At 36.0% G+C, this 27285-nt stretch overlaps 2 protein-coding genes across 7 annotated transcripts in view; one reads left to right on the forward strand and one right to left on the reverse strand.

Moving 5' to 3' along the window:
* Nucleotides 1-877: 877 nt before the first annotated feature.
* LOC105229910 (histone-lysine N-methyltransferase PR-Set7) lies at nucleotides 878-7772 on the reverse strand. 5 transcript variants are annotated; one of them, XM_049447580.1, is made up of 4 exons: nucleotides 7624-7772; nucleotides 6849-7249; nucleotides 5428-6479; nucleotides 878-5058 (listed from the first exon to the last, which is right to left on the reverse strand). In XM_049447580.1, exons 2-4 carry the CDS (start codon nucleotides 7150-7152, stop codon nucleotides 4327-4329), a joined length of 2088 nt encoding a protein of 695 aa, XP_049303537.1. In that variant the 5' UTR covers nucleotides 7153-7249; nucleotides 7624-7772; the 3' UTR covers nucleotides 878-4326. The 5 variants fall into 5 exon arrangements, with proteins under 5 accessions (XP_049303537.1, XP_049303541.1, XP_049303536.1 ...); XM_049447584.1 differs by having other exon boundaries at nucleotides 5428-6440; nucleotides 7468-7722; XM_049447579.1 differs by having other exon boundaries at nucleotides 7468-7720.
* Nucleotides 7773-9011: 1239 nt separating this feature from the next.
* LOC105229909 (uncharacterized) overlaps nucleotides 9012-27285 on the forward strand; it is a 133768-nt gene continuing 115494 nt past the window's right edge. The window contains exon 1 of one of the 2 annotated variants that reach the window (XM_049448541.1): nucleotides 9012-9948. The gene's annotated coding sequence lies outside the window, so the exon portion shown is untranslated. The other variant, XM_049448542.1, reaches the window with a different exon arrangement.

Here is a 27285-nt window from a genome sequence, read left to right on the forward strand (position 1 = left end):
CTTGAAACTTAGGCCAACGGATATTGCGAACGAAAGCTCGAGTTGCCGAGTGTAGGTTTCAGTCGATCGCCGCTTGCACACTTGATTTCTGAAAATTACGAATGCTTGAATCTCTGCAGAGTGGATCCCGAAATACAGACGCATGACATGTTATCATCTATAATTCCCTCCTCAATCCAACTTTACCGAAATAGCTCGGTTCTAGATTGAATGGCAAAATCTATTTATAGCCACTAAAGAGGTTCAGGATAACTACTAAAAAAACACAATTTACAGAATATGCTTGAATTTAATTATATAATTATAATTATAATATAATTACCAAATACGCCTAAAACTATGCCTTGTTTCAAATATTAACATCAGCATGTAATAAAAATAAAATAAATAAATAAAAAAATAAATAAAAATAAATAAATAAATAAAAATAAATAAATAAAAAAAAATAAATAAAAAAAAATAAATAAAAAAATAAATAAAAAAATAAAAATAAATAAAAAAAATATTAAAAAAATAAAAATAAAACAAATAAAAAAAATAAATAAAATAAAAAAAAATAAAAATAAAATAAAAAAATAAAAAAAAAAATAAATAAAATTAAAAAAAAAAAAATAATTAAAAATAAAAAAAATAAGTAAAAGTAAATAACAATCAAAAATAAATAACCGAAAATAAAATAAAATATAAGTTAAAAAATAAATAAAAACAAAAAAATAAAATATAAATTAAGTTAAAAATAATAATAATTAAATTAAAACCAATAAATTGCGTTACAAATTTAATTAAATGAAATTAAATTGAATTTTATATAATTAAGTAGTTCAAAAAGCATAACAACTAAAATAATAAAAAAATAATAATAAAAACAAATACAAAATTTAATTTAATAATAAATTAAATTAAAACAAATAATTTTATGTTACAAAATTTCATTAAAGAAAATTAAAGAAAAAGTAAAAATTAAATTTAAAAAACTAAATTAAATAAAAAAATAATTAATTAAATTAAGACAAATAACTTTATTTTAACAATTTAATTATATAAACTTTCAAACTTTTTCAGCCGCATAAATCGTCAAAGCAGTGGCAGAATGAAGCCGTTCTATAGTAATTGCTTTAAATACATAACGAAAAATTATCTCTTCCGTCAACTATTTGCTGCTCATTCCCTAACTAGCTGCACGTTTGTATATGACGTATGTTTGTATGTTTTTGTATTATTGAATGAATAGTTTATATTTTAACATTCTTAGCGCGCTATATTCCTTAGTTCTTATAAAAATTCTTACGAGTTAGTGATTCTACTATATGAGTGAGGCATTGATTTGCATGCATAATGTCAGCGCAATATAAGTGTGTTTTGTTGTAGTTGAAACCTTTGTTTATGTTGATAGCTAGAAATAGGGTTATGTTGTGTTTTCGTTCTATTTGAAACGTCAAATCTTCAATAAAAATAATATTCACTAAAATTGTTCACGAATCGGAACAGCTTAGTGATTTTATTCTATGTGAGTTGTGTGAGGAAGAAATGCTTTAAAGTTAATTTGTTAACAATTGCACTTTAGCTGCCTGTGAAACTGATTGCAGCTAACGCCACATGCTCGCCATGGCAATGCTACTATTAGTCAACATAACTGTTTGTGAAGTTTATTATTATGCGCACATAAACAACTTTTTAAGCAATTCGAAATTAATTACACATTATTCGGTTCATAATCACAAGCAAAAATCAATGTTAAGCTGTTTTCCACTCGAAAAAATTCAAAATACTTGAATGTTCTACGTCTTTAATCTCCACCGCTCGAGTGAGTCAATTACCGCTAATTAGCAAATAACTTAAGTGACTTATTAGAGCCCTTGTAAGTGAGTACGCGCTGGAAATTGGTGTCATAAACCCTATAACAAGCAAATTTAATGCGTTTGAAAATACAAGCACTAATCTCTGTGTGCCAATAAATGTCGTGTCATGTGAGGCACACATTTTTTTTAATAAATATATGCCATACTAGTTAGTACAGACGTACATTGCGTGCATGTATGTATGTATGTATATGTAACTTACAAATATTTATTTTTTTTATTCGATCTTAATGCTAGGCAGGTATGCATTGTAGTTGTAGACACTACACCAACACATTTTCAGCATTTTTTAGGGAATTTTATTCTTATATAATGTTATGTAATCATGCAGCAGTGAAGTTTGCGGTAAATCTGCTATCAATATAATGTCTATAGTTCATTTGTATAACTATTTGTGGTATTTTTTATAATTATTTTATCTTTATTTCTATTTGTGGTTTGTGGTAAGTTGATTTGCAATGACATAGACAATGCATACTGGCAGATATAAAATGAAAAACATGAATTTTGTCATTTATAAAACATTTTCTTTTTAACTACGCATATACATATATACTAAAGTAATGTTCTGTCTCGGCCACGGAGCTTTTAACACCAATTCGATGGGCTTTCAATTATTATATGCAAAGTTAACATAATTTAGGCCACTTTGCGTTGACCATTTCAGTATTATTATTGAGCTATAACCAGGGTTGTAAATAATATGTTAAAAAATAATTTAATTAACGTTCGAATTTAATTATTTTTATTTCGTAGTCCCGAAAGTCTTAATAAAAATATTATTGTTTTTAAGCAGAAATAACAAAATATTGAAACGTAAAATATTTAATTTCAAACACAGGATTGAAAAAAAAAATCAAAATTAAAATTTCGATTTTTCATCCCTCTTCTTGGATTTAAAATCTAACCTCACAATCGGTACTAAATATTGAAAATTTAAAAATCTAACCTCAAAATTGGTATTAAATATTGAAAATGTATTTGTTAATCCAAGTTACTGGTATTAAAAGTTTAAAATCTGATTTTATATCCAAAAATTTTGTATTATAAAATTCGCAACCCTGACTATAACTAGTTTTAACTTATTTTGCTGCTTATAACCGTAGTGTTCGCTTACAAACTGTTAACTACATTTTAGGTTAAAGTGTCTCTAGGAATAATGTTGTGTTATTAATCATTGAAGGAGTGTGTTTGCATGTGTTCTTGCTTGCTTTTGTGTGAGAATATAGAAATTTGCAAATTAAACAATAATAATGTTTCAATAATGCTAAGGCATTTTAAATATGATAACATGCACCTTCTTAAAATTATTTACATTTACATAAGTAAATTACTCTAGATATAGAGTGTGTATTTATGTCTAAATATAATTGCTTTGCCAACTTTTGTTCGCGGAGGGCGCTACAATTTATGTTTTTTTTCTTTTAATTGAAATGGAAAACAATTTATTGTGTCATTTTTGCACGTGAAATTTTGATTTGTGGCACATTTTAAAGAAAATTTTGCGTGTTACTACAAAAAATGTCGCAATTCCTAAAGTAATTCGGTTATCGTATGCAGCTGACATCATAGCCATCATATATGCATAAATATATTCAGGCTCAATGCAATTTGAACACAATTCAGTTGTAGAATGATAGGAAAAAACAAGAATGGCACAGTGTAACGATTTAAGTGTTAGTTAAATAATTTTTTTGTTTTGTTTTTAGTTTTATATATTAAATAAGTTAACTGCAGATATTATGAAGTAATTAAACAAATTTTACTAGCCTTTTGTTTGTCTTAATTGTAACAAATGTATTCGATTTAAAGTTTTTGCTTCACACGAAATTTAAACTAAATTGATTTATTTTTTTTTTTCAAATTCAGTATTTGTCTTACTTTTTCATAATTACCCTTTAGGTGGGCACAAAGTGAAGTCAGCCAAAATTCTGTTACAAGATGCTCGTCATGCCACGTCGTCACACTGTGCGTACGCCATCTTGTTTTGTGTTTGTTTTTTGTTTTCTCTTAATTTTTTGTTGTTGTTTTCGCTTATCACTAATAAAGCATTAACAATTACCGAAATAAGTCTATAAAATATTAATGTTACTATAAATTGTTTGTTATTATTATTAAATATATATGTATATAAGTATGTATGTATGTTATATGCTTTCTAATAAAGGGTATTTTGTATTAGAACTCTTTTTTTCACTACACTATTCCTTAATTTGTTTTTGCAACTGAGCTGCAGTTGAGCCATTAAATGTCGCGCTGACGACCAGCCCACGCAAGCGCGCACACAGTCACGCACACGCTTAAGAAGTCATTTTTTGATTAATTTTAACTAGCCTTTTTGACAGTTAACTCTGTATTAAGTCGCTACGACTTTCATCGTTAAGCAGTTGATTTGTTTGTATCTGTCATGCTAAATATATAACGGTTTTAGCCTCCTCACGACGCCATCAACTGGACCACGACGTTTCTAGAAAGCCAGCCAAGGATGATGCAGTAGCGATTCTTTGGAACGATCACCATAATCGTAAGTCAATTCTTCGCCCGGCTCTATGTCATCTTTTGCTACTAGTATCAGATGTGGCCGTTGCTTTACTACGACCACTTTTGTAATGAGATTGCCATTGCGTGAATGATTCACAAGACGTCCCAATTTGCCCGTATCCGCAGTTGCATCAATGCAATACTGTTGATTTTGATGCCGAAAATAGTACATGTAACAGCCTGCGTTCTCGTCCAATGCATAACGCTTCTCGCGCGCACTCGCCTCGGTCAACGGTATGAGATCACCAATATACTCCACAACGAATTCACCGCGTTGAAAGTGTCGTTCGGCTACAACACCACGACCTTTGCCCTCAAAATGCGCCACCTTCAGTCCTTCGGCACGTTCTTCGAGAATAGCCCGCTCCAGATTGCGCATGATCTCTTCATTTACGGCAGTTTTAGTTTTGCGTACACTACGACGCACGGGGAAGCATTCTTTTAAGGTGTGATTGTTATTTGTTGTGGCAAGTGGTCGACCGTTCACCAATTTCGGTTTGTGTGTCTGCATTTTGACCACATGTGATTTTGCTGCCACTAGTTTTTGTGGTTGTTTCAATGTATTCATTATTGTGGGGCACTTTTGTTGTTGTTGTTGTTCACGTTTTTCGCAATCGTTGATCTCATGTTGTATAAACTTAGGTGGCTCATTGTAATTCTGGTTAAAGTTGAGAAACATTTCAATTAAATAATTTTAGATAAATATTAAATTCATTAACAAGTGCCTAAAGTTATGTTAAAATGAAGACGTATCGAGTAAAAATTACAATTTGAAATGAATTTCTTTGCTTATCGAGAAAAATTAACAGCGCTGTGATTATAAAAGCATTATCTTCTTAAAACTATTGTGAATACAAATCAAAACATAATTTCCAAAAATTTAATTTTATAATATAATATAAAGCAACCGTATGCCTAATGGAATTCTATCACTTTGTTATATAATCAATTTAAGTAACCACAACCGTTTGTTGAATAATATCAAAATTCAACTGATAGCAAAACCAAAACTTTTTCGAGTACTCACCATAGCGACTGCACATTCCTCAGGTAACAACTTAACTGCTTCCTCGGTGTTATTTAGTGCGCTAAGCTCTTTTTGTGTGTTCAGCCTTCGTCGTGTTTTAGAATTGGCAGACGCCATTTTGCGTGGGGATTTCCGCGGCGATAAGTGTTCTCTGTTAAGTTTACGTCCTGATGGTGACGAGATTCTACCGTTCACAGTAGCACGCATAGGTGAGATCATAGGTGGCATAGTTTTAATTGGTGAAGGACATACAATACGATGTGGTGTTGCTGGTTTTCTTCTATGCTTATTGCCATTATCTGTCGCCACTGTCACGATCTTGTCATTTTGTTCTGTCAACAGCATATCTCTATTTACTGTGGTAGTAAAAGCAACACCACTATCGCAAGAACTGTTGTCATTATCATTGTCAATGTCCTGTTCTTTTTCCTGTTCAGGTAATAGCTCTTCTACAAAGTCGTCCTCATGTAAGCCTACAATGGCCATATTTGGTGCTTCACAAGAGAATGTGTCAAGTTTCTTGCACGGCGAAATGTTGAGTGTCACAATTTGATTGAAACGCCCATTAAGTGCAGAAGTAAGTGCGGGTGGTGATGAAAATATCGGCTCCACTTCTAGTGACGTATTTATCTTTATGGATGACGCTTGATTTGGCGTTTTGTCGACATTCAAAGTCAGTACAGGTTCTTGTAGAAATATGTTTTCCGAGTTGCTAATATTTGTACATGCACTGCCAGTTGACGAGTGGCTGTCACGTAATTGTGAGCGGTGTGTTAGAAAATCACTGCCGAAGACGGTCTCCTCCGTCAGCTGTGAACAAAATTCACTATCATTTGTGTCTTCGTCAAGTTCACATGGTGTATCTGGTGTTGATGGCTGAATATTATTGTAGTGGGGCAAGTCTTCATACAAGTATTCTTCGTTTTCTGTGCAGCTTATGGTTTCAGTTTTTGTAACGGAAGTCTCTTCTAATTTAGCATTATTGGCAGCAGTTTTAGCTTTGAAGAAATTTTCTATTGTACGTGTTTGTGAACGAGTGGCCAAAGGCACACCTGCAAAATGAAATTACATAAATTTAATTGAAAAAATTTGTGTGCTGTGGAATCTAATCACAGGGCGTGTCCAGAAGAAATGTTAAAAAATCTTAACTTATATAACATAAACCAAAACACGTTTACGTTATTTATTCTTCATACAAATGTAATATTAAAAGGGTTCATAGCAATCGATTTTGAGAGAAGGCAGAATCTAGTTTATCTGAAATATAAACTAGACACATATTTATCGCGTATGGTGCCATAAGCCTTGACTTTTTGCTCAGCGTGCAATGATTACAATGCATGGAGTAAATTACTAAGCACTTGTAGTGAAAAGCGCGCTAAAATATGGCGCTGCGTACAGCCGCGGAAATATGTACTTACCAATCGTACGGCCAGCAATACCTCCTCTTTCGGCTCGTATCTTGCCAGTTGCTGATGACGATGATTTAGTTTTTCCGTGTGTTTTCACTTCTTTTTCGGATTGATGTTCTTTATTACCAAGCTTTTCCATCAAGCAGTTATCAATTTTACAGTCTTTGCGTTTAGGACTGGCAAAGTATTGTTCGTCCAAATGTGTACAGCCAACCGTAGATTTGAGTTCACCATTTTCTAACAAATTACTATTGGCGCTACGCGCACCTCCGCCAGTAAGCGCTGCAACTTTGGTAGCGCGACGACGCACCATTTTTCAAACAGCAATTTATTAAATCAAATTTTCTCAAAATATGTCCCCGAGCACCAACACGATGATCTCCACACGATTTTTCGATTGTATTAAATAACTATTAAAAGAAAAAAATAAAAAATATACATATGTATCTTTTGAAAAGAAATTTCGCTGGCACAAAGCATACGACACAAAAAACAAAAAAAATGGTCAGCTAACGTCGCCCCGCCAATGCAATGCAATGTAGGCGCTACAAACGCGCTATCGTTTTCACACCACGATGAGCCGCAGCTGCTGCCATCAAAGCCTTCGAACTATTCTTCCTCTTCTTACCGACGATCGGATCGACGCTTGTTTTGCAATTTTTCGCAGGCTTCTATAAACACTTTGTCCAGCGGTGCACCAACCGTTTTGCATCAACAAATCATCAATTAGTTAATAACTTTACTTCTAAATACTTTTCAGATCAGTTTTTACAATTATGATTACATTTTTCTTCGCTGAACACCGATGTTCTGTTAATAATTGCTCCGACCTTTTCGCTTATTCGCTGCCTCTGCTTCCGATTATTGTGCTTTGTTGTTATTTAGCAATATAATGCCACATGACAGAGATAAGTGCTATACGCAACCACAGTCACATCACGCTGGCTAGAGTGAGCCAATACATAATCACAACAGGGTGCGCTGAAAATATAGAAATTGATATTTTGAAATTTTTAGCTTAAACAACACGTTCTAATTGTTTGCTAAAATTTCTTATTGTGTGTTAAGTTAAGGATCAGCTGAAATATAAATAATTATGTAATAATGTATTACAGAAAATAAATTATATAAAATACCAATAGAAGTGTATGTGTAACGAGCGAAAGGCAAGTCAAAATTCGTATTTAAAAAAATATGCTGCTTCCCCCAACTGATTCAGAAAAACTCTATTCAAAGTTTCGGGAGCCGCTTACAGTAAGTTAAGAACAAAGTTTACAAATACGCTCTTATCTCCGAAACTATTTGCCAAATCATCTTGAATTTTTCGAAGAATATTTTCAAATATATGCATATACATTTCATACATAATCTAAAAATTCAATTTTTTTTATTATATGCATATAACCCTTTATATAAATATTGCTTGCTGATGCAACCCTGCGTAGTGTTACTTTGGCGAAGAGCAGCACCATTCACAATGGAGTTGTGTATCATCGGAAATGAAATAAACGAACGTTGAATGCTAATCATCTGTTACCGGCCGAAGCCATGATTGTTTTGTATGTGTGTGTATTGGTAGTAGTGCAACTGGTGCTGGAGCCACTTGAAACTCAAAAAGTCAAACACATGTACATGCATACTTACAAAACACAGGCAATGCAGTTTTGTCTTATGTTTATGCATCTAAAAAATAATTAAACAAATATTTTTTTAACATATTTCATAAATTTATTTATTTTAATTAATTTATAAGTTTTATGTTAAAATAAAAATTATTCTGTAAATATATAAATAATAGTTATAAATGCTAAAAACAAAACCGAAAGCAGCTGTGATAAATAGTGGTTAGTGTTGGTTGCTTCTACTGGCATACATACATACATATGTAGATATCTATATACATTTGAGTGTTTGTATGCCTGTGTGCGTTTGTATACAGTAAAAATTAGTCATGAGTAGAAGGTGCTCTTGGCCAAAAGTTGTTTACGGTTTTTTTATGCTTTGGCTTACGTTCTCAACCACCTTGGCGGATGTTAAACAACAAATGTACTGTCCTCTCTCCAGCGCGTATCACAGAGAGTGCACTATGAGCGCGCACGCACTGGAGAGCAATTGGAAAAATCATATTATTTGGCCTTTACAAAGCGTGTGTTGGAGCAATAGTCAGTCTGTTTGAGTTGGATACCAGTAGTCATCGGATAGACTCGACGTGGAACGGTCGTTTGGTGTTTGTTAGTTAATAAGGGGGGAACGTGGTGTTCACGACAGAAGTCACTATTTGTTCCTTCACTTTTGAATAAGTGTACAATTTTCCTTGCGTTCGCATTAATATAAAAATAAAATAATAAATAAATATATATGTGTGTGTGTATTTATACAAATGCATTCAAGTCCAGCTTAATCACTATACAATATAAAGCAACAGTCCGCAAACGTTCATATTGGCTAGTATATACGTATGTATGTATGAATATATGTACAAGTAGCAGTTGTAGAGTGAAAAATTTACGTTAGTACTCGCAGAAAATGTTATAAGTGAATAAGAAAATCAAAGATATTTTTATGGTGGAGTTTTTCGGGTTCGGCCAATAAAATAGCGAAAATTCGTACAAACACGAAACGGAAAACGGAAAAAATAACGCAATAGATTCAATTCTTGCAATCGAGTTGGAATCTGTAAAATCGAAAGAAGTCAAATTGATAGAAGAAGAAGCACGCGAAGAAGGAAAAAGTGCGAAATTTGTGTGTGTGAACGCGCGTGTGTTTGTGTATATGTGTATACAATTAGTGTGTGTTTGTGTGTGTGTATAAAAGTGTATGCGAAAAGTGAATAGCAGAAGAATTGTGAAAAACAGGTTTCTTAGTTGTGGCAGCGGTCGCTTATATAGAAGTAGCAGTAGCAACAGCAACAGCAACAGTAACAACAAAGCCAACGGCAATAGCAATAGCAAAGGAAGCAGCAGCAGCAGCACCGCATAGGCAACATTAACCAAATCAACGAATTGAGCATACGAAAAGCAGAACCAATAACAACAATACCAAACAAACTTAAAAATACAAAAAATCAGTAGAATACCCAGCAGCAGCTGAGAAAAAAAAAAGAATTGAGGTGAGTCAAAGTTTAAGCCCAACCGCAACGACGAATAACTTCATAGTGGAGTTTACTGCGAGCGAACAAATGGCTGCCAAACTTACTATAAGTGGAAAGGGAACTTCCTTTATAACATGCACAGTTGTTTGCTTCATTTCCCATATTTTTGGAGTAATGGCATTTTAAGCATTTCCATATGTTGAGAATTTGAGGTAATGCTAATGGCCTTAAGGGATATACTTCAATGTCAAATGTTTTCTTCTAAATACAAAGGCTTAAATTAGCCGAAATTCATCGAATATAATATACAATTGATTTTGAAAGATGAAAGTATTAAGTGACTAACAAAAAAAAATTACCACTTTTAAAATTTAATTTTAAATTAATGAATAAAAAAATTATATTATGTATATTAATATTGTGGAATAAATAGTGGAAAGAAGAAAAACAACAAACAAATAAATCCAGATTTGATTATGAATTTTTTCACGTAGGACCTTAATTTTGATGCATCGCTTACAGATTCCAATGAACTGTGTATTACAGTTTTTATAATGATAATAACCACGATTTATTGGTATTCCGCGGGAACTTTTATCTCGAGACTTTAGAAAATAAAATAAATTATTTTTCTTTTATTCCTCAGTAAATGGCTCTATTTAACTGCTTTCTAGTTTTTCCAATTTCATTGCGTCCCCGAATCCGACCAACTGTTTTCCTCTCTGCCTTCATACTTGGGAAAAATACTCACTTATCTGTTAGAGAAGTTAAGGTTTTCATTAAAAAAATATTTTCGTATTCAAAAGCGTTTTATTTACATCTCCATGACGACTATAGGCTCTTTCAGGAATGATTTTATTAAGAAATATACAAACGACGGTTAACCATAGAATCTATTTCAAAGATTGCGACTTTCTATATCATAAACGAAAGAATGAGAAGATCCAACACAAACGAATTTTAATAGCAATTTTAAACAAATCATTTCCCCAGCTTAATTTATGACGTCACGGGACCAATCTCAAATGGATCACAAATAAATAACAAACGAAAAGTGCCATAATCTATATTTGTGTCATGCGTATAGGAATCAAGAAATACTTCTTTCAAGTCTTGCTAAGTATGACACTTAGATAATAGATTTTACCAGTTTTTATTAATAAGCTGTTTGGGTGCATTTTTATGCTAAAAAATTGACAGCTTTGTTTCTTTTCTTTTTTATGACGCGTTGTTATGTTTTAAAGTTCCGTTTAAACTGTTAAAATTATCGTAAAACATAATAAGATTCAATAGTGGAACGGAATATTCCATTGTTAGAGACATTTCATGAAATTTCAAAACAAGCAAAAAAAGCATTTAAATTTTGCCTGTATATTATAGAAATGTAGAAACTCTCTGTATTTTTATATTTGTATCCGACCCTAATACAGATTTTTTTTTTGAAAATTCCTGAATAATTTGAGGTCTAATATAAAGTTAAATTTCCTCTTCATTTGGATACATAAGTCCCCAATAAAGCTGCACATTTTTTATCCTATATTGTAATAGTTCAAAGTGTTTTGTTGATTTTTCCATGACATCTGACCGAGTTTTTCCTCTGTATGATTAGTGTATTAACCTTTTAAGCCATCGTTAATGGCGGAATTGCGTTTGCCTTTTCACATTCAAAGTATTCTTAGGGCTGTGATAACGTATTGTTTGGAGACGGGCGTATGCTTGGGAAGAATTTTGTGTTTATTCTCTTGCATTTAGCATTCTTCCGAGAAATTGGTGAATTCCCACATTTAGACCATAGTTGTTGCTTGTACAATTGTAACCTTACATTAGGTTAGGTTAGGTGAATCGTGAAGCCACGAATAATAATTGACTGCTCTAGACGCTTATCCTTTGTGACTTTAGTCTGGCAAAATCCGATCAATAGAGAATAGTTGCGTTGTCCAAAATCCAGTTTCCAGTCTGCCAACATCTATCACTGCGGCAATATCAACATGATCAGAAATATGTAGAAGAATACAAAAAAATTAAAATATTAAAGCAAATAGGAATTTAACATACGTACATACATATCTATTTTATTTAGGCGTTCCGTATTTAGGAGTCCACCGCACACGTAAGAGTAAATAGTAAGCCGGATTTATTGATATGATCGAATCGAGAAACGAATCCACTAAAAATGCTAACTGAAATGAACCTCCGCATTATGAGTCATAGCTTATAGCCTTAGCAAAACTCATTTTTAAATATCCGGGAATGGTCGCAGTGTAAAATTCAATATTCGATTTGTGTTTTTCATGATCATACGCAATAACTAAATGCGTCAGAGACTCTAAATTTTGCACCCAGGATAGCATAGGAGGGCTTTATAGAAGTCGGTGTAAAATTATCTTCATACATATATACTGCTGTGATGGAAATTGGAAGAAATCGGTCTACAACCACGCCTATTTCTCATATAACAGAATTTAAACCGTATTGAGGGTATGGACCCCAGTACAAATAGTTGGCTTTTTACCGAAAAAATCAGTCAATGTGTAAGCTATATATGTAATTGACATCCTAAGAAAATCCTTTCCTGATAATAGTATGTCTGAATGTCAAAAATAGGTTGATCAATACTTCCCTTAGCCCTCATATACCTAATATAAAGGTTTTCGAACTTCTGGTTGACTTTATATGGACCAATATGAGAGAGCTTGTTTTGTTAATAATGTCTTTGTGCCTAAAATTTATAAAATCAAGTGCAAATTTGTCTTAGCCCCTTTATAACTAATAATAGAATGTTCGAACATCCGGCAGACTATACTTCACAAATAGAGCGATCCATTTTGAGGCTTCCAACTTTTCAAATTCCACAGGCCAACAAACCACACCAAATCCAATGTTTTTTCTGTATGAAATGGCAGCTCTTAAATCTCTTCAGGTTGCTCTTCTCCCAAATGCGCCAATTTTACTTCTTTACAAACCCTTTGAGCCAGAAATGGGTATCAGCGGAGCAAAGTGCTGCCACTTTGGAAGGTCGAGCTGTATTTTGTACGCTTTCAATTTAAGATCTCGACGTAAAATGCGCAAGGCGTAAGTATTTTCATGATGAAATGCCAAACGACAATTTTGAACCGTTTCATTACATTTTCCAATATTGCCAACATCTGAAGGTATTTAGCTGACTGTGATCCTTGCAAGTTTAATCTCAATTCATTGATTATGTATCTGTATATATCGTAAAATTTTTAAAACTTTACATGTGCAGAAATTTTTTCTGGAAAAATTCTTAAAAATCACCTTTTATAGGTGGCCTTACTACACCTAAACTTAGAATCCATAGTTTCAATTGATAAAATTTTTCAATTTTATATCCAAATAGAGAGGATAACATTCAAGGGAGCTTTGTTTCGTTTCTTGTTTGCAGTCAGTTCAGTTCTTGAGGTTGCCCTCGAGTTTTAACATACATACATATCTTAGAGACGACCATCAAACTCATCTGTGGTTCTTGGGGGCAATTGCTTTGATTTAAATAAGTAAACCTCCAGATAATGAGACTAAAAAGCAAGGCTTCACAGCATCAACACAAAATACCTATGTTACAACTAAGTACATGTGTATATTTGTATGAACATATGTATGTTTGCAGTTTGGCAATGAAAAAGATGCACATCATATTTCTATTTTAATAATAGCTTAGTTACTCACTTGCCTCAGCGTGCGTATCATATTTGACCAACAAACATGCGACAGTGACTGCTAAAATTACACTTAACACACGGCTAATTACATACTTACTTTACTTTGCGCATTTGTTTGCTGCGTTAAAGCGCAAATGCTTGTATGCGTGTGTGTGTGTGGGGGCCTGCACGTGTGCCTAACGTAAATGGCAAAATTATGCGTTTCTGTGTGGATATAAGCGACAAGCTGCCTTATTTGTTTGGTGGAAAACAAAAACAACAGCAAACAAAACATAAAAAATGGCTTTACAAAATAAATTGCTAAAGTGTTAGTGGTTCACCTTCATAGCCGCGACCAAAGCTGATGATGATGTTGTTGTTACTGTTGCTGTTGGTGTTGTAAACCAGCAATGCAGAAACGTCAACCGCTTCGCTATTTGTATTACACACTGTGCTTGTTGTTGTTGTTTGCGTCGTCTATGAGTTTTTTGGTTAATAAGTAGAGACACAAAAGCAAATATGCAAAAGCGTAGGCCAAGCAGCTTAAGAAGCGGCGCTGCGCTGTAAAGGTGGAATTAATAGAGGAGCGCCAACAATCAAGATTTACAAAAACAAAAACCACCATAAGTATATATGTATGTATGTGGAAGGCTTTTCGCTGAACATGGAAAATCAACAGCGCCAAGTTAAAGTCAGAAACACGAAAAAACGTTAACTTCGGTTACAACGAAGCCATAATACCCTTTACAAATAGAAAAGTTTCCAATGAGGAACTTGATTTTGATCGGTTGTTGTTGTGGTTGTTGTAGCGGCAAAAATCCGCCTATTTGGCAGTCCGTGGCCAAAAAAAAAAATTCGGGTCCGTTCCGGTACATAGACCCGACTGGGAACGGTCAGTTTGTATAGTAGCTACATATACAGGGGTTTTCCGGAAAATAATAGGTCAAATTTTCTTTCTCCGCGACTATACTTCGGAGCGTGCGCGCACCGACTGGATTCGGTAGAGGGTGTTCCTAGCTAACGAACGAGCGGCTGGTCAGTTGTCTCCGAGCACCTGGAGACTGAGAACAAAATTTTCGCGTGACATTTCTTCTGTGAGTGGTGCAAGCCGAAAATGCAGCGTTCGTTAGAGCAGAAATACGCGATTGAATTCTGCGTGAAACTCGGTAATCTGCATTAGAGACGTTCGATATGACCAAGCAGGCTTACCCAGATTTTGCTTTAGCAAAAAGAGATGGTTTGGAGGCACCAGACATTTTTTGTTTTTTGAGGGCCGGGAATAGGTCGCTGATGAACGAGCAAATCCAAAATGAAAACGATGTTCATTGTCTTTTCGACATCAAAGGCATCGTCCACCATGAATTTGTTCCTCCTGGACAAACCGTCAATGCCAAGTTTTACGTGGAAGTCCTCAAGAGACTCAAACGAAGGGTCAATCGGGTCCGACAAGACATTGCAGCCGATTGGAAGTTGCGTCACGACAATGCCCCGGCTCACACCGCCTTTCTTGTGAACATCTACCTAACCAAGGCCGACATCTCAACGCTTCCGCAGCCGCCCTACAGCCCAGATGTGGCCCCTCCGGACTTTTTTCTTTCGTTGCCTGAAAAGGCCAATAAAAGGCAACCATTTTGAGCCTACAGTGGGGATACAAGCAGCATGTACCTTGGCTCTCAAGGCTATTCTGGAGAATACCTTCCGTGACGCCTTCAATGCTTGGAAATCGCGCTGTCCGCGTTACATCGACGTAGAAGGAACCTATTTTTAGAGAGTTTAAAGAATTGTAACGATTGGTTCAGAACTTTTCCATACAAGGACTTGACTACGATCTTTCAGTTTGTATGATAGATATACAATGTTATATTGGTCCGATATCGGCACAAATGAGCAGCTTCTTGAGGAGAAAAGGACGTGTACAAAAATTCAGAGCGATAACTCAAAACTGAGGGACCAGTTTACATATAAGTATGTAGGTATACAGAAAGGCATGGCTGAATCATCTCAACCCGTCGAGCTGATGATTTATGCATAAGTTTTATAGGAGTCTCCAATGTTTCCTGCTGGGTATTATAAATTTCGTAGCAAACTTAACATACCGCAGTCAGGGTATAAACATATGCGTGTGAGTGTGTGTGTGCGTGGCAGCAAAAGTGCTAGCGCAGCACCGCAGCGCGTAGTCAACAAAGAAAGGGGAAATGAGAATGAGAAAAGAATCTGTTATTAAATGAAATTGATGCTGGTAATTACCGTTTCTGCTTGGTTGACGAACTGACGGACGGCTCTGTCTGTTTAAGTAAATGCACGAATATTCACTGCCACACACACGAATATGTATATGCATATAACGCTGAGCGTATTGGCAATAAGCAGAGGATTTGTGGACCGTTTCATTTTCCCACTTTTCAAACTGTAATTGGGTAACAAACTTACACGTGCCCATTTACTGGCTTGCGGAGCGCAAGCAACAAATAGCAGGACGGTCCACGTTGCCGTGTCTTCTAACTTGCCGACCAACTACGCACACAAGCTCGTCGATGGCGAGTTGGGCGAAAAGTCAAGCAACGTCCGATGATCGACTCTAACTTTATTAGAAATAATGTGTGTATATAAATATTAGTAAACAGGTCCGGCAGCTTTTTGTGGTGTATTTTTAATATACAATAAATATTTAATAAACACATAGCATAAACAGTAATCAGTGGGTAATGTTTTTTTCATACATTTTGAGATTTTTTAGGAAGAGCTTTTTGTAGCACTATCGCTTTTCAGTTCCAATGATCGATTTCGTATGATTTTGCGGCGATCCAAAGATCTTTTGAAGAAAGTTTTATCTTATATCCGACGCTTTGGAAAACCACGAAATTTTGAATGTATTCCTCTATAGATTTTTCTATACTTTTATTACCAATTGAGCTACGTCTTATGATATACTTTCTTCTCTGCTCCCTCTTGCGTCGTCGAATTCGCTACTCTTGGTTTTCTTTCTTGCCTAATACAATGCCTGCGAAACCTACCCATACTCTTGCTTTAGGAGGTAAGACATGAGCATTTCTTCAGTTTTTTAATTTGTAGAATACTACCGATTTGACAGTCCTTGACGGGAAAACTGTCCGTTGATAATTCCGATTACTTTGACGGACTATCGTTGGTAGTGAGTTCCTTTAGGGATAGTTTCAAACTAAATAGGAAGGTTGATGGATGAATTTTTCGCCTCGAGCTCAAGTATAACTTTTCGATCTGATTTATATCTAGATGAGACGTATGTATGTGTGTGCAGGCCTGGTTAGAGTTTGATAATATCTCAAGGTATATAGAAAAAAATTGAAGTTTTGCACTGCGTGCTTTGATCTATTGTGCCCTCTCCTACATCACATATGGCCACAGAGGTCCAGCACTCTAAACAATTCCAGAAGCTTACAGGTCGCGTCGAAGATAATGTGATCCCTGTCCACGTAGTTGGATCCAAAAGTCTTGAGCCTACTTCTAAAAATTGAGAAATCTAGAATCAGGTGCTTTAGAGTTCCGGTTCCATGCCGCAAAACCGGCAGTTTGCAGACAAGTGTTTCTTGAGCCTACGGTGCCTAATATAAAGCGGGACAAAAAAATGGAATTTGTCTCGGGGGAGGTTGATCATATCTCTAAATCTTACTAGGTTGTAGTCGTGCTATGCAGGACTTGCGAATCAGGTCCACATTTAATTTTACTTGCTCACCCGGCGTTAGGCATATCTTCGCAAGAACAAGCTTCAGTCGGTTCGCTTTACATCTAAATAATTCTGTGCTACTCCAAGTTCGTCATATTTTTTCTCGGTTTCACTGTCAATCCTTTCTTTTTAGTTCGACTATTTGATTTCATAATTATTGAGATCGGATCATGTGCAGTACTGTTCGAATTGCTGTTCCATAAGTTTATCAAATTCCGTTCTAATAACGTATATAAGAAGAAGAATAAGGAATTCACATATAAAGAATTTGTATCACACGGTTCCACTTTTATTACCACATAAATATCATTCCTACAAGTATTGCCTAAAGCAGCTGAACTCTTGCCCTCAGTAACTAGTGGGTCTCTTTATTGTTCATCCATACGTTAAGATGTGAGGCTCTGGAAGTATACCAATATTGGAACAAATTTTTAGTCTTATGGAACTTGGAAAGTTGCGTCGGTTTCGATTGCGAAATTCTTCAGGAAGTGACGGGTAGTATTTCTTGTCCCACACCATCGCAAATTTTGGAAGACCTGCCTATCCGGATTCTTTTAAACCAGGTCGAAATTCGCGGGTACAGATGGCCGCCTTCCCACCATATGTATGTGCCCTCATCACATGACCTAATTCACTTCCACAAGCACCTTGTAATTTGTTATTTACGACCACTTGCATAACTAACAACAAAAACTTTGATATATACTTATGTGAGTGCTTGTAAGGTTGCCTACCTGCAGGTAACTTAATCAACACAAATACATAAACAAAGAACTTTGCGAAAGTCTCGAGATGGATGCGCACTTTGACACGGCGACCACCACCAGCATATCTGGCGCTCGTTTCCTTCGTTTACGCCTTTGTTGTCGCTGTTGTTTTGCCAGCAGTTTGTCACAATTGAACTTATCAACTTATCATCACCGGGTCCGGGTCCGTCCATTGTTTGTCGTTTTATTAATTAATAATTCAAGACAACTTTTATGTGTGACAGAAAATCAATGATTGTTCTTTTCAGTATTGTTCTCAAGCACCTCCCCACCACGCTCGTCTACCGCGACTTAGGAGTGTGAGTGTTTGGCGCGCAGGCATTGTCAACAACACTCCTCCATGCACGAGCCTGCTGCCACTTCTGCAGCTCAACAGTAATTTTGCAATTTTTACAATTTCTTCTTCGCCGCCTTTTGTCTACTCGTTGCGACGCGACATGGGCAATAACGAGCGAGAAATAGAAATAGGCAAAGGCTATAAGAAATCAGTAAAATTTATTACTTTCAAAGAATTTTATGAGCATTTTATAGCCGACTCCCCATTACAGCAAACAAATTCGCCTACAACAATGTAAATGGCTGTTTTACGTTTAAAAGCGTCAAACTCAGAGCAGCCGTTGCAGTGGCGGTGATGGCGCTGATGGTGGCGACCGAACGCCGACGACGAGCGCATTTTATATTCAGTGTTTAACTATGATAAAAAGGTTGGGTAATGGTTGGACCAAGAGCACACACACAGGAAAAAATTTGCGAAAGACAAGAGGAGGCGAATTCATTGAGTGCCGGCATGCCACTAAGCACATTCACCCACACATTTACACACACCTAAACGGGAGGCCGTTGTTGGAGTGTGAAAAAGAGTGTAGTTGAAAGCGCAGTGAATAATAATATTATTAGTGCAGTCCCTCGCCGCCTCGTGGCTCGTTGCACGTGAAATAGTTTTTGCTTGTTTGATTCGCCTGTCTATGGCCGTCGACGACGGACGGTAATAAATGAAGTTGTAAACATTTACATCGTTTGCACATTTCCGTACCGTGGCACATACGAGGCGCATAAATAACGCTCAAGTTAATGTCATTACGTGTGAGCGCAAATTGGACTTGCGAAGGCGTCAAGTCAAGTTTTGGTCAACAAAAATTATTATTATTATTATGCGCAAACTGATTGAGTTATTGACTATGCTTTTCCAGGGTAATAAATATGATCTCATTAAGTGTTTGCAGAGTACTACAATGACTCGGATCCGGTGTGTTTTAAAAGATTTACCAAGCATTAATAGTACAGTACTGAGAGCAGCTTGACGAACTACACATACGGAAAAGGCTTCCTAAGTATATTTGAATAAGCCTATAATTTATTGCCACGTTTTTGCTCAGTTTGGTTGCTTTTCAGTTAGGTCAGGCTACGAAATCTATAGCTTTCCACGGCTTTATCCTCAGTTACTTATAATTCGGAGGATATCTGAATACGGTGGTTGATCGGTAGTATTCATTGCGTTTTTGGCTTTAAATTCGGTCACAATCATAGCTCGATGCGATGGTGCATTATACAAATTTTGAATTATTCTTCTACAATACCGACCGTTTTATTATTCCTTATTGACTGTCTGTCTCATGATGCAACAAACCACAAATTCCGAAAAAAAAACAATGAGCATCACTTCACTTCGCGTGTTTTTGGTTTTGGTCCGATGATTTTTGACTTCTTTGTATGTCAAACTCATAAACTCATATCTTATCGGCAGTTATAATACTCTCCATGAATCGGAATTCGCACGATCAGGCCTGTTTACGGTCCTATTTTTGAAAATCATCTTTATCGGGTCGGGCTCAACTTGAGCGCAAATATCCACCAAAATCTTTCGAATGGACTCGCAAGATATGTTGAGCTCTCTTGACATCTCTCTAACAATTGCTTAACGATTTTCAAGCGCCATGTCCTTTAATTTTTTAATATTTTCATCAGTTGAAGAGATCGAAGGTCGTCCATAACGAGGTATGCCTTCAACGATCTCTCGACCGTTTTTGCATAAAAAAATAAAAATATGTTTACTTCTATATGAACTGAATGAGTTCCAATCGAAGTTTGTTATTCCAGGAACCTATAGATCTTCTTCCTCTTAATTGGCGTAGACACCGCTTACGCGATTATAGCCGAGTTAACAACCGCGCGCCAGTCGTTTCTCCTTTTCGCTATGTGGCGCCAATTGGATATTCCAAGCGAAGCCAGGTCCTTCTCCATTTGGTCTTTCCAACGGAGTGGAGGTCTTCCTCTTCTTCTGCGGGTACTGCGTCGAATACTTTCAGAGTTGAAGTGTTTTCGTCCTTCCGGACAACATGACCTAGTCAGCGTAGCCGCTGTCTTTCAATTCGTTGAACTATGTCAATGTCGTCGTATAGTATATCTCGTATCTCATCGTTCCATCGACTGTGGTAATCGCCATTGCAAATGCGCAAAGGATCATAAATCTTCCGCAGAACCTTTCTCTCGCAAACTCGTAACGCCGACTTGTCAGATGTTGTCATTGTCCATGGCTCTGCACCATATAGCAGGATGAAGATTATGAGTCACTTATAGACTTTGGGTTTTGTTCGTCGAGAGAGGACTTTACTTTTCAAATAAAGCATTGAATCAATACTTTAACCACTCTTCGAACCATTCTTCTAACTCTTAAGCTGAAGCGTGTGAAATGTACAGCTCTTATCTAACCGCCATAAGCTTAACTACGTCATTTAAATATTTTAAAGTCTCGATTATAAACCAGTTTTCCCCCCTTCAATTATTACTGCATCGACAAAGGCAAACGAGCATGTGCAGAGATTATAATTGCGGAATTCGAGCGTTACATTAATCCGTTTACATACAAATTTAAGTATGGTATATAATTAGGCCCACGTATACATACACATATACATATATACAATATATACATATTCTTAGCTTTGTATCGCTAATTAATGGCAACCAAGAAACGCCGATTCCGAGCAAATACTTAAATATGAAATGAGGCCAGCTTAAGAAACGAGGGAAGAATACTCGCAATTTCATGAGATCATCAATTCATTTGTTTTCATCTTTTTGGCTTATTCTTCTTCTACTGCGCTTCTTACCATTTTAAAGCGATTTCTTTAAAGGCGCTTTTAATGAACTTTGACTGTGGAGTTCTTCAAAATAATAAATACATGCACACACACATACATATATACATATGTATGGCTGTAGTTCGTACTATAAACATACATTTACGTACATATACATATGTATATATACTTTATTATGTGATGTGCTTCTAGGTATGCATGTAGAATTAATGCTTCGTTAATTAAAGAGTCACCTTCGACGGTAAAAACTACATAAAAACATAAAAATAGGAAGATAAAAATAATAATTTTTTGGTAAATTATTATTTTTTTTTGTTTCAAATAATTTTTTTCTATTTCTCTATGACTTTGTTGACTTTTTCAGTTGATGATAAACACATTTGGGAAATAAAGCAAAGCCAATTCATTAGAAAAACCATATTTGTGGCCAATTATAAATCCAGGAAATAAAGTTAAGTAATAAAGTAAATAAAATTGACTGATGTGCGGCTATTTGAGGTAAAAAGTTCACAAGATAAATCAATTCATGCCACATTAAACTCAATTTTAACATGTGTGACTAAATTAATACTAAGGTAAAGAGTTTCGAATGGATAATTATAAAATAAACAAATTTAATTTTCGGTTATTTGAAACAGAAAAAGATAGAATCAGCAAGCCCTTGTAAATACAGGGTGAGCCATATTTTATATTGGTATGTAAACAATGAATAACTTTGTGATTTTCTCACATTTCAACCTCACTGATTTTGTTTGTTCGATATGTTTTTGAAACCTTATTTCAGTGCGGTTTGCTGAAATAATAGCGCTTTATATTTGGGGACGGGCATCACTTTACGTCCATATCGTCGAAATTATCGTGGACAACAGCCAACATCTTACGACCCTATTCGCTGTTTGGTGTCAAATTTTCTCAAGAAAATAACAAACAGAGAGAAGAACACAATGTTGTTCAGCATCGATAAAGTCACTGAAGTGAAAAAAAATATATTTTCAATTTGTGTACATAGATTGTGACAAGAAAGTACCCGGAATTTGTAAATAAAAACGTAAAATATTTAATTATTCATTAATATTCTTTTTAATATTAATTTTGCCGCCTTCAAAGTAATTCCTACCAGATGTGATGCACTTATAACAATGACTTTTCCAGTCCTCGAAATACTTTTCATAAACACCTTTTGGGATGGGCTTCAACTCTCTCAGCGAATTTTATTTTATCTCTTCGATCGACCGAAAACGAGTTCCATTCCGATGATTGTTGACTTGTTTGCTTGTCAAACTCATAAAGAGATCTAGCGTGACCTCTGAAAAATGTAGTAGGTTAAAACTAAACAAATGCTCATCCAGAATCGACCTCAATACACCAAATTGTCCGGAGTGCAATGAGTACCCGCATGACTCTATAACTACCTCTTTGCATGCCCAGCGAATGCCACTCACATAACAAACTTCTTCCTATGGCCCGATCTCGTCGAAAGAGCGTGTTTCCCGAGCCTATCGTTAGATGATTTCGATCAAAATCAACCGGAACATTGTCAAACAAGCGTAGATTAGGTAAACACTACAACAACAACAACATGACTCCCCCAGTATATGCATGTTAACCCCAACAACAATTCTCATTTTTAACAGTTTTTGGGATTAAATTCGAAATTAATGACTTACTCAATAATTTAAATAAAAGTTATTTTTCGTTTTAATGATTTTTTATTAAGAATGAAAAAACTACAGTAATATAATATTGTCAAGCTCTTCTTTATTGGCGTAAACACCGCCAGGTCCCTCTCCACCAGCTCTTTCCAACGGAGTGGATGCCTTCTGTTTCTATGCTTCCTCCGGCGGGTACTGCCGCGAATATTTACTCTCAGAGCTGGAGTGTTTTCATCTATTCGGGCGACATGACCTAGCCTTCGTAGCCGCCGTACATATGGCTCAAGCAGCTCACGACTTCCGGTCTTAGACCAAATTTTCTCAAAAAACATTAGTTTGAAGACGAAACATCCTTTCCCAAGGTTGTGCGCTGGGTTTGGGACCCGTCGCCTAAAAAACACCCAATGAGAGAGGATCAGAAACCCCCTTATGATTGTCATGTTGACTTAGAGATAAAATTTAGTTATTTTTTAGATTAATTTTGTGTATATTTTTATTTGTTAATTTATTTTATTTTTATTTTAGAGGGATATATATTTTTTTTGGGTTAAAATTTATAGAAATTTGAAAAACCTTTATGAAATTAACATTTTATAAACTTTGATTGATACAAAAAATATCGGCTGTATTTTAAAAATATTATTGTTTCTAATTGAAAAACTATGCTGAATATGTAAATCTTTATAATTTTAATAAAATTTCAATCTTCCTACAAGAACTTAAACATCGTCAAATATACACTCCATACAAACTTATATACTATATGCATATATGTATGTATAAATGTATATAGCATGTACATCGATTGAATTTGTTTAATCAAAAGCGCTTACATAAATACGTTAGTAAGTACATATCTATTTTAAGCAGCACATTAGCACATATTTACATAAGCCCGTAAGTTAGCACATTATAAAAAGATACCCCCTACAAATACACACACACATACATACAAGCAAAAAAAGAAGTACAGCAATAATAATATGTTATAATCATCAGTACGAGTATTTGCAATGCTTTCTTAATCAACTTAAAACTCGGCAAATCTCCAAATATACAGACTTTCGTACGAAAACAGGCACACATACATACAAGTATATGTATGTATATAAATTTGGCTCCAACAACAGCAAGCGCAGTTACCATGAACTCCCAACTTTGTTGCAGCGCCTGCCAGCGAGTGGCGGAGTTTGTGAGTACGAACAAATATAGTATGTATATCTATGATTATGTATGTATGTGTGTATATGTGTTTGTATGCAGCGTTAACCGCACGGCAAACAACAACTCACAAAACAGCCTCACAATCAGCCCACCGACCCAACAACCCACCAGCCCACCAAAGCTATCTATACACCATTTGCTACATGTTAATATATATGTATATAGTAAATATATATGTATGTGTGCTTGTAATACATGAATCGCGTAAACAGTAAGGCACTGCGCATGCTTTCGCGCTTATGTTGTTGCGTTCGCGCTCTTTTTCGCTTCGTGCTCCACGCTCTAAGCTCCAAAAGTTTTACTAGAGCGCCGCAAACAACGAGCATAGGCTTACAAACAAACACACATACATGCATACAAGCACACAGATATGTACATATGTATGTATATGAATAGCGCAGCGTTTTGTTAGCGAAGCGCTCTTGGGTCGGAAAATGTTTTGAGCTTTGTTGGTTCTTTTTCTTGTTTTTGCTTTTGCTATTGTTGTTTTCGTTTTTGTTTTACGTTTTGCGCGTCGTTAGTGAATTTTATTTCGTCTTCCTTTATGAAAATCATTTTGTATTTGCGCGCTTCTCTTTCATTCTATACGAATGAATACACCACGAACACCTAGAGACACCTTCCAGAGCAAGCGAACGAATAGAAACAAACATACATTCACACTAGGGTGAGAAAAAAAAACGAATATCGAATTTATGGGTTAAAGAATTTTTAGATTAATCTTAAATAGTATATGTTTTCATCAAGATCATAACATTTGAACCATTTAGGTTGAATGAAAAAGGTTCCATGTAAGGACTCGTTTTTGATCAGACAGATTGTATGGCAGCTATATGCAATAGTGGTCCGATATCGGCGATTCCGACAAAATGAGCTGCTTCTGATAGAAAGAAGGACGTGTGCGAGTTTTCAGAAACTGAAGTTGAACAAACTGCAGTTGAACAAAGAAGTGCGATAATGCACCATCTTATACTTCATTGGTTATTCGTGATCATTTCGCCACATTTTCACCTACATACTATCATGCCGCAACCACCGTGTTCGTCTGATTTACCTTCGTGTAACTGCTGGCAATTCAGGAAATTCACATGCCCACTCCAAGGACACCGTTTTGACTCAACTGAGGATATAAAAGCTGAATCGAACAAGCCCCTGATAGCCAAGATGAGGAGGTTTTTTTCAAGTGCCATGATGACTGGAAAATTTGTTGGCATAAGTGTATTGCAGCGAAGGGGATTACTTTGAAGGAGATGAAATGGACAAAATTCACCCTTCAATTTGATCACAGTAGTATATCCAGAGGAGGATACCGCGCCGTTAGTTCTGCTTTCTCCAGACCAGAGAAAGGAAGCAAGGAAAATGGGTCTGACAGTGAAAGAGGGCAAGACGAAATATCTCCTGTCATCAAAAAAACAGTCGTCGCACTCGCGAGTAGACTCCCACGGAGAACTAAAATCCTCAATCGACGAACAAAGACCACGCTCTATAAGTCACTTATTATTCCCGTCATGCTATATGGTGCAGAGGCATGGGCGATGACAAGATCTACATAAAGAGTCGACGTTACGAGTTTTCGCGAGCAAGGTTCTGAGGAAGATTTATGGTCCTTTGTGCTTTGGCAACGGCGGTTATCGGATTCGATGTAAGGATGAGCTGTATACGAGGTTATATGACAACACTGACATTATTCAGCGAATTAAGAGACAGCGGCTACGCTGGCTAGGTCATGTCATCCGAATGGATAAAAACATTCCAGTTCTGAGAGTATTCGACGCAGTACCCGCTGGGGGAAAGAGCGGAAGAAAACTACCTTCACTCCGTTGGAAAATCAGGTGGAGAAGGCCTTGGCTTCCCTTAGAATCTCGAATTGGCGCCAAATAGGAAAAAGAAGAACGACTGGCGTGGCGGACAACGGACTTTTGAACCTTTTTGAGTCTTCGACGATTACTTTTGGGTGCTAGAAACTTCGTAGCAAATTTAATATATCCAATCTAGGGTATAATGTTTCGTTAAGTTACTCTGGTAGTTTTGGTCCTTAGCGATGCCAGACGGATGTCGTTACATAGTTTATGAGAAGTAGTTATCCTTTAGGATGCTAGCTGGACGCAAATTTTAATAGGTTTCCAGTGTCTCATACTGTGAGGCCGCTAAATGTTTTATACGTTACCTTTCTGGTGCCGGACAAATACACAAGAGATGCTCCATTGTTTCTTTCGTGTCTTGCTGCTTTCATTTCTCATTTCCTGCAGTTATTCCGATCTGTAAGCTCACAACTGCGGGCATGTGACGCCATCAGACTCTAACTAGTGAGTATTCCGGGGTTAGGGTTTTTTAGCTACTGGACTTTTTAGATATTAAGCCGAGACATTGAACAAAAACCGAAAAATACAAATATGGGAATTTTTGTCAAATAAAAATTTTTTAAAATATTTTTTAACTATTTTAGTTTTTGGTTTACCCTAACATTTAGCTGTAGATTCTAAGGCTGCAAAGTTTGTACATTTGTGTATAGCTGTGTATGGATGTATGTCTGTACGTATTGATGGTAGTACTCTTCTATGGTATATGGCTTTCCGATTTCATCTTCCATGCATTCCTGCTGGCGGATGACTCCACTATGGTCTATGGTCTAATATACGATTGCTGGTTGTATCTATCTGTCTATATGAATGTATGTGGTGTGTTTGAGGTATGGCCTAACCGACTGGCTGTTCGCTTTGTTAGTTATTTGGTTGGCACGACGATTTGATGATGGTTTTTTGTTTTGATTGTTGGCTTCAAACTTGTTAGGTGGGTTTCGCTCGCTCCCAGCTGCCAGCATTCTAGCCCGTATGTACTTTATCAGCGTCCCACCAGCGCTTCGATACCTAATGCAACAACCACAGCGCAGCACATCAGTTTGGCTCAAAGTGAGCTTCTTTCTACTTACGTGCATATAATATGAGTGCACACATATTTACAAATACACAAACTTATGCATATGTATATGTGGGTACTTTTGTATGCCCATGCGGTTGCGCTGTTTTTGTGCGGTGCTGTGTATCCGTCGGATAAGTTTGGTTATTCTTGTACTCAATTATACGGGAATTACGCGTCTATCTGCGCTTCACGAGTGGCTAACCAAGCACACAAACATATACATATAATACATACGCGCATTAGACATATGGGCAGTGAGCGGCAATACTCACGCATGCATATATAGAAATATCAGTCATAGGTAAGTATCTTCCTCGAAATGAATTGAGG

The sequence above is a fragment of the Bactrocera dorsalis genome, chromosome 2, assembly GCF_023373825.1.
Source record: "Bactrocera dorsalis isolate Fly_Bdor chromosome 2, ASM2337382v1, whole genome shotgun sequence".
In the NCBI taxonomy this organism is placed as follows: domain Eukaryota; kingdom Metazoa; phylum Arthropoda; class Insecta; order Diptera; family Tephritidae; genus Bactrocera; species Bactrocera dorsalis.